The sequence below is a fragment of the Physeter macrocephalus genome, chromosome 8 (genome assembly GCF_002837175.3).
Source record: "Physeter macrocephalus isolate SW-GA chromosome 8, ASM283717v5, whole genome shotgun sequence".
NCBI lineage: Eukaryota > Metazoa > Chordata > Mammalia > Artiodactyla > Physeteridae > Physeter > Physeter macrocephalus.
Genome location: NC_041221.1, coordinates 42,217,782 through 42,226,701, shown reverse-complemented (window position 1 = coordinate 42,226,701; position 8,920 = coordinate 42,217,782). Strand labels below are relative to the sequence as shown.

The 8,920-nt window shown below is 42.6% G+C and overlaps 1 protein-coding gene across 3 annotated transcripts in view; it reads right to left on the bottom strand.

Moving 5' to 3' along the window:
• Window positions 1–18: 18 nt before the first annotated feature.
• The window catches only part of C8H5orf22 (chromosome 8 C5orf22 homolog), a 26,821-nt gene continuing 17,919 nt past the window's right edge, over window positions 19–8,920 (bottom strand). For 2 of the 3 annotated variants that reach the window (XM_024125173.3, XM_028492834.2), the window contains exons 8-9: window positions 4,911–5,050; window positions 19–1,843 (exon numbers count right to left, since the gene is read on the bottom strand). In XM_024125173.3, the coding sequence (XP_023980941.1) occupies window positions 1,711–1,843; window positions 4,911–5,050 (273 nt within the window). In that variant the 3' untranslated portion in view covers window positions 19–1,710. The other variant, XR_003680882.1, reaches the window with a different exon arrangement.

The following is an 8,920-nucleotide window of genomic DNA, read 5'->3' as shown; positions in this document are numbered from 1 at the left end:
ACAGTGAGAGGCCCACGTACCACCAAAAAAAAAAAAAAAAAAAAAAAGGAAAGCTGAATCAGTTTGCTTTGCTTTTCACAACAGAAATAAGCCTTTATACTTATTAGCATTGGGAGATCAACTTAATGACAAGGAAAGTTTGCTGGAAAATAGAATCATTGGAAAAATAGGATCTGGTGCCACCTACTGAGGGGCAATGGCAATGTGACCTTGGGTATTAGCCATCAAGTTAGGTAACACACTATAATTTTAGCTACATGCAACTGTACCCTGTGGTCAAGGCTTAAAAGCTACATGCAAAAATGAAAACGACTGCTGTATGAGGAATGAGGATTGATGGATTTTTTTTTTCTTTAAATGCCACCCGACCTTTTAAAGGAAAGGAAACCAAGGAGGTAGCTAAAAATGATTACTGAACACGAGGAATACTGAAGAGAGGAAGACTCTGGCAAATTAAGTAAATGAAAAGTTCCATGATCAAGAGCGACTTAGGTAGGGTCTCTTACTCATGGAGAGACTGGTGGAAGGCAGTTATGTCCTTGGGTATTTATGGTAGATAGAATTAAGGACTTAACTTCTTTCCCCTACTATTTACATAAAAAGCTGGTTTATTTGAAAAAATTATCAACCCAGACTGCCAATAAAGTGGCACTTAGGAACTATTGATATAATGATAATTGACACCCATACTGACCATCCAGAGGAACAAAAAACCCTGGAGGGTTCTTCTGATTAGCAAAGAAAAGTTACTCTTTGTTTGGTTGAATTTACTCAAAATAGACCCCCTCGATACCAACAATGTTGAGAGCATTCCATAAGAGTTGGGCCACAATCCTAAGTCTTGAAAAGGTAGACTTCCTAGAACATTTTCATGGACTGGCAAGTTTTTTTATTATTATTATCATTACTTTGGTAGTAGCTTCTGAGAATGTTACCTTCCTGTAAGGCCAGGGTGTCCTGAGTACTAAGACCATGCCTAAGACATGTCTGTAGTTCTCCTTTCCTTCTTAACATGTCTCACGATCCATAATTTGTTTCTCAGCTGTCCACCAAGAGGGCAGGGGCCTTGTCTATTCTGTTTGTTACCATATAACCAGCACTTAATTATGTCTGGCACATGAACGTGCTCAAAAAAATGTCAGTTGGGTGAGTGAATGAATAAATGAAAAAATCGCATACAGTCCAACCAACCTAAGTGGAAGAGGGGAAAAGAGGAAAAAAACCCTCACAGAAGTGAACACGACAGTGATGGACAGGAAGAAAGATGAGCATCAGTTCCATCAACTGGGGGTAGACTTGAGGCCCCCCCAAAATTGCCGTCATTCAACAACTGGTGATATCTGTTTGGAGATTCAAAATACCTGAAAGATTTTAAATGAAAGTTAATATTAAAACAAAGCGGGGCTTCCCTGGTGGCGCAGTGGTTGAGAGTCCGCCTGCCGATGCAGGGGACACGGGTTCGTGCCCCGGTCCGGGAAGACCCCATGTGCCGCGGAGCGGCTGGGCCCGTGAGCCATGGCCGCTGAGCCTGCGCGTCCGGAGCCTGTGCCCCGCAACGGGAGAGGCCACAACAGTGAGAGGCCCGCGTACCGCAAAAAAACAAAAACAAAAAACAAAAACAGTGTTCTCTGGAAGATTCATTTGCAAACAAGTTAATGAAAACCCTGTTACTACATCAAGATGTTAATAGGAGCCTAGCGCTGTGATGTTTCAAGATGAAGTGGACTCTGCTGAATAAACCAGGTGAACGTCTAGAGTCCCATAGAGGGAGCGTAGCACACTGATGACTTTCTCTTGAATGGTGTCAACTTGCTCAGAAGGACAGTAATCATCCAGACTTGACCTGGAACCAAGCAGAGAAAGAGAAAGGAGAAGAAAAATACACATAAATAAGATGAGATCATACTGTGAAGTGAGGAAAAGCCTGCATGTGTTGACTTCAATGTAAAGTAGAAATGAAGAAGCTATGTTGAATTTTGGTATAATAACTGTTGAAAGCTACTAAACGTTTACTCTATGCCAGGCGCATTGCATGAATTATGTTCTTTAATCTTCCCAGCAATTCTATGAAATAGGTACATTTACCATCCCTTTAAAGGAGTCTGAAACAGAGAAAGATTAACCTGCACAGGCCACATACTAGTAAGTGTTGGTGATGGGATTCAGAACCATACAGCATATCTTCAAAGCCTCAGTTCTTAATACTAGGCTGTTGTTTCCCTGAAAGGGAGATGTTGCTTGGGAACACTGGGGCTAATTATATCAGTGACTGGACATCATGTTTCACATTCTTTTATTATGTGTACACTCAGGCTAGAAATTATGAGGGTAGAGGCAGTCCAACCGATAAAAGGGTTCTGCTTCTATAAACAACCTGCTAACCACACAAGCGTACAAGATCATCCAAAATGAAACGTGCGGATGTGCTGGTGTTGGGATTAGTCTCCTAGGTAGTATTAAGAGAAGAGAGCAAAGTGCGACGGGGCAGGACTCTGCGTTTTGGGTCTTTCTAGAATCACCAACTGTAATTTGAGTGGCACCAGCCAGTAACAATGTCGCTGATAATTTTAGCCGGATTAGTATCTAAAACGATTTTATCAGTGTCTCCTGGTTCTGAACTGGGGTGAAGAAATCCATTGGAAATCCCACTGGATTGGAAAATGGCACAGAAATCTTTATAGGAGGAAATGGAATTAGTTATCTAGCCTACTCCTTATCACAAGTATTTTAGACCTAAAGAAACAATCGGTAAGACTTCAGATGAACTCATTTCATTCTACGGTGATTAGGTTATTTTTGAGGCTTGATGTAAACAATTTTAAATTATTAAATACTGTCTAACATACACATATGGATAAAGGCCTACTTTAAGCAAGCAGGATATGTAGAAGTTTAATTTATTAGCCTTAAAAAATAAGGGGCATTTCAATGCTTTCACAAAGATTTCTGGCTTCTTTAAAACAGTATTAGAGTAGCTCTTGATGGGAGCTACCCACAAGAGGGAGTTTTGGAAATCTGCAGGTACATTTTTGATTGTCACAACGACAACTAGGGGACCAGGGAAGAGGGCAGGGCTGCTAGAGTGCTTGCAATATGCAAGATAGTCCTGCAATGTGCGTATGAATTGTCCTGTGTCCTGTACAGTCTCCAAGGTCCACAGAGCACTTACATAAGTGAAAAACCTGTTTTTTTGAGCCTAGAATTTAATACTCTTCTACATATAAACAAAGTATTTTTGAAAATGGATTAAACTAAATTTTCCAGGAATGCAAATACTCTGTGAATTGAGGGAAGATTGGACTTTAAGTTCAGAACTTTACCAAGAGGTTCCTGTGACTAGACTAACCATGTTGCCATGGCAGTGCTCTTCATGGTATTTGGGCAATAGGACACACTGGATCTGTTGGCATTTTTAACAATTGCATTTAGTGATTCTTTGTAAAGATGCCAGTTTGGTGTGGCATTTTAATATATATTACTCCATTATCAATTACTTTCATTTCTCCTTTATGTTACGATTTTTTTGGTGTGTGGCTATATGAATATATATTTAAATTATGTGTATAGGTAGGTTACTGCTATAAACTAAATGTTTGTGTGCCCCCAAAATTACTATGTTGAAACCTAATCCCCAATGTGATTATATTTGGAGGTGGAGGTCTTTGGAAGGTGACTGGGTCATGAGGATGGAGGCCCCATGAATGAGATTAATGCCTTTATTAAAGAGGCCCTAGAGAGCATCTTCACCCCTTCATTGTATGTGAGGTTACAGGGAGAAGATGGTCGTCTATGAACCAGGAAGCAGGTCCTCACCAGACACTGAACCTGCTGGTGCCTTCATCTTGGACTTTCGAGCCTACAGGTCTGTGAGGAATAAATTCCCGTTGTTTATAAGTCACCCAGTCGAAGATATTTTTGTTATTGCAGCCTGAATGGATTAAGACAATGATATCATCTATATATTATAAATGCTATCTAAATATATTTAAATTATGTGTATATAGATTAGATTATGAATTTCATTCAGAATGGTAAAAGAATTCTCATAAATATTTCTCATAAAATATGTAATATTACTTGCCTGAGCATTTAAAGTACTTATTTTAGAAACTCACAGTTACATACAAAATGAGTCCAAAGATTAACATAGAAAAGAAATTTTTATTAAATTGCTGTACCTATTCAGCACATTAGTACATTCAAATTTAAAACATGGTAGCAGCTAAATATTCATCTGTAGGACACAGAAATGGGAATTCTTATGTTCAACTGAATAACATCACCAACTTCAAAGACAAGATTAACAGGAGTTGCATGTTGTTTGCGAACCATCACTAATAGGAAAGAGAAAATATAACACCTGAATTTTGAGCTGAGTAGGTAAAAAAATTAGTAGGTAAGAACTACTGCATTAGCAATGATTAGATGCATCTACGGAGATGAATTAATTTCCCACTGCTGTTGTAACAAATTACTACAAACTTAGTGGCTTAAAGCAAAACAAATTTATTACCTTACAGTTGTGTTGGAGATCAGAAGTCCTAAAATAAAGGTGCTGTCAGGGCTGTATTTCTTCTCTAGGCTCTAGGGAAGAATCTGCTTCCTTGTCTTTCGGGCTTCTAGAGGCTGCATGAATTCCTTAGCGCAAAGCCCCATCCTCCATCTTCAAAGCCAGCAGTCTTGCATCTTCCAATCTCTCTGATTCTGACCTTCCTGCCTTTCTCTTATAATAACCCCTGTGATTACACTGGGCTCACTGGATAATCCAGGATAATTGCCTCAATTTCAAGCTCCTTGAATTAACCAGATATGCAAAGTCCCTTCTGGCATATAAGACAACATATTCACAGGGTCTGGAGATAAGGATGTGGACATATTTGGTGAGCCATTATTCAGGCTACCACACTTACCTTGCAATTGTCACTACAGTAGGTTTTGGCAAATTTTTTAGAACGTAATACACAGATTGAATAAGATATTCAATTTCTTGTTCTGTGCTGATATGGTGAGGAAGTTCTGAATAATCACAGGTTAGACCAGCCTGGTGAACCTGAAAATAAGACAATTAAAAATTACAAGGTAATGTTGTTGTTTTCAGAAGATTCTTTAACCATTTATAGCCTTGCTGACAAATTTTTAATATTTTTGTGGATTAGGATTGTTTCTTCCTTAATAGTTTCCATGCCATAGCAGTTATTTATACTTTGAAGTTTTGAAAGAACTGGCCTGTACAACAGTTTGGGCCTGATGCCTTTCCTAGGAATAATTCTTTATGATTGTGGATTCATTCAGTTTCTGTCTTTACTTCAGTTTACTTTGATCATTTACATTTTCTAGCAAACTGTCCATTTCACGTGGACTCTAAAAGCTAATATAAATTGGTACATAGTATTCTCACCTTACTTTTCTTTCAATAAATTATTCTATTTACTTTTTATTTTACCAGATTTTTAAAAAGTTAATTAATTACTTTATTTATTTTTGGCTGCATTGGGTGTTCGGTGTGGCTCGCGGGCTCTAGAGCGCAGGCTCAGCAGTTGTGGTGCACAGGCCTAGTTGCTCCGCGGCATGTGGGATCCTCCTGGACCAGGGCTCGAACCCGCGTCCCCTGCATTGGCAGGCGGACTCCCAACCACTGTGGCACCAGGGAAGTCCCTATTTACTTTTTAAATACATGTAACGAGTACTACATTTAAAGCTTCAAGATGACACAAGGGGAAGACTTCCTCCTACCTTACTGAACCTACTGTTTTGAGTTTCTTGTGTACACTTCATGTAAAACCATATATACTGATATCTTATACATGTGTTGTAAATGTAAATGACTGGTGTTCCAGTCTTAGCACTAAACTAAATGTGCCCAAGAGCTAGAAATGGCCCACAGGCTGACATTTTGCAGCCACTGCTTTAAAGTTCTGAAAACTGGAATTCAAATATATTGTAGTTTTGCCTACGGTACATAAGTGCAAAGTAGGGAAACAAACACTAATCTACTGTATTATTGGAGACTCTGGATACACATCAAAGATTTAACTGGCAATGATCAGTCAATGCACTAAAAAGAGAGACTCTGCATGTTCTTTTCTACTAAAATGATGAAAACACCTAGTGTTCTAACCCTGCAGCTACGGGCACATTATATTTGACTACATAATCTGCCACCAAGCCTATGCCATGCTTTTTCTCAACTAACGATGTACAAAACCGCACCCCCTCAACCACCAGAATATTCAGATGCAATGTGATGACTAAAGTAGACATGCATGAAGACACATTCAATAATGTCACGTGAGCTCAAAGCAGTTTTAAACCCTAAATGTCTTCTCCCTATTATTCTTAGCAATTGCCATTAAAAAAAAGGGTGAGGGTCTTCCCTGGTGGCGCAGTGGTTGAGAATCCGCCTGCCGATGCAGGGGACATGGGTTCGTGCCCCGGTCCGGGAAGATCCCACATGCCGCGGAGCGGCTGGGCCCGTGAGCCATGGCCGCTGAGCCTGCGCGTCCGGAGCCTGTGCTCCGCAACGGGAGAGGCCACAACAGTGAGAGGCCCGCGTAACACACACACACACACAAAAAAAAAAAAAAAAAAGGGTGAGTCTTGAGTTATCTCTGATTTAACCAAAATATTCTTTTGCTGGTATTTTTTATTCTTACAAAGTTAGCATTAAATAAATACATAAACTTCAGTTCAAATAAAGTGGTTTGATTATATTCCACAAATAAATAAAACACTACAGCAAAACCACAATTTATTAAAGTAAAGTAAACACCAGAAGTAGGGCCAGAGAGAAGATGGCGGAAGAGTAAGATGCGGAGATCACCTTCCTCCCCACAGATACATCAAAAATACGTCTACACGTGGAACAACTCCCACAGAACACCCACTGAACGTTGGCAGAAGACCTCAGACCTTCCAAAAGGCAAGAAACTCCCCACGTACCTGGGTAGGGCAAAAGAAAAAAGAATAAACAGAGACAAAAGAATAGGGACGGGACCTGCACCAGGGGGAGGGAGCTGTGAAGGAGGAAATGTTTCCACACAATAGAAGCCCCTTCACGGGCGGAGACTATGGGTGGCGGAGGCGGGAAGCTTCTGAGCCACGGAGAAGAGCGCAGTAACAGGGTGCGGAGGGCAAAGCAGAGAGATTCCCGCACAGAGGATCGGTGCCGACCAGCACTCACCAGCCCGAGAGGCTTGTCTGCTCACCTGCCGGGGCGGGCGGGGGCTGGGGGCTGAGGCTCGGGCTTCGGTCGGATCGCAGGGAGAGGACTGGGGTTGGCTGCGTGATCACAGCCTGAAGGGGCTAGTGCACCACGGCTCGCCGGGAGGGAGTCCGGGAGAAGTCTGGAGCTGCCGAAGAGACAAGAGACTTTTTCTTGCCTCTTTGTTTCCTGGTGCACGAGGAGAGGGGATTAATAGCGCTGCTTAAAGGAGCTCCAGAAACGGGCACGAGCTGCGGCTATCAGCGCGGACCCCAGAGATGGGCATGAGATGCGAAGGCCGCTGCTGCAGCCACCAAGAAGCCTGTGTGTGAGCACAGGTCACTATCCACACCGCCCCTCCTGGGAGCCTGTGCAGCCCGCCACTGCCAGGGTCCCGTGATCCAGGGACAACTTCCCCCGGAGAACGCACGGCAGCCTCAGGCTGGTGCAACGTCATGCCGGCCTCTGCCGCCGCAGGATCGCCCCGCATCCGTGCCCCTCCCTCCCCCCGGCCTGAGTGAGCCAGAGCCCCCGAATCAGCTGCTCCTTTAACCCCGTCCTGTCTGAGCGAAGAGCAGACGGTCTCAGGCGACCTATACGCAGAGGCGGGGCCAAATCCAAAGCTGAACCCCAGGAGCTGTTCGAACAAAGAAGAGAAAGGGAAATCTCTCCCAGCAGCCTCAGAAGCAGCAGATTAAAGCTCCACAATCAAACGGATGTACCCTGCATCTGTGGAAAACCTGGATAGACAACGAATCATCCCAAATTGAGGAGGTGGACTTCGGGAGCAAGATATATTATTTTTTCCCCCTTTTTCTCTTTTTGTGAGTGTCACGTCGGGCTCTGCCGCCACAGGCTCACCCCACACTCTGTACTCCTCCCTCCCACCGGCCTGAGTGAGCCAGAGCCCCCTAATCAGCTGCTCCTTTAACCCTGTCCTGTCTGAGGGAAGAACAGATGCCCTCAGGCAACCTACACAGAGGTGGGTCCAAATCCAAAGCTGAACCCCGGGAGCTCTGTGAACAAAGAAGAGAAAGGGAAATTTTTCCCAGCAGGCTCAGGAGCAACGGATTAAATCTACACAATCTACTTGATGTACTCTGCATCTGTGGAATGCCTGAATAGACAACGTATCATCCCAAATTGAGGAGGTGGACTTTGAGAGCAAGATATATTATTTTTTCCCCTTTTTCTCTTTTTGTGAGTGTGTATGTGTATTCTTCAGTGTGAGATTTTGTCTGTATAGCTTTGCTTTCACCATTTGTCCTAGGGTTCTGAACGTCCCTTTTTTTTTTTTTAACTTTTTAAAATTTTTCTTCTCAATAATCACTTTTTATTTTAATAACTTTATTTTATCCTACTTAATTTTATCCTCGTTCTTTCTATTTTTTCTCCCTTTTATAATGAGCCGTGTGGATTAAAGGCTATTGGTCTCCAGGCAGGCATCAGGGCTGTGCCTCTGAGGTGGGAGAACCAACTTCAGGACACTGGTCCACAAGAGACCTCCCAGTTCCACATAAGATCAAATGGCGAAAATCCACCAGAGATCTCCATCTCAACACCAAGAACCAGCTTCACTCAATGACCAGCAAGCTACAGTGCTGGACACCCTATGCCAAACAACTAGCAAGACAGGAACACAGCCCCATCCATTTGCAGAGAGGCTGCCTAAAATCATAATAAGGCTACAGACACCCCAATACACACCACCAGACGTGG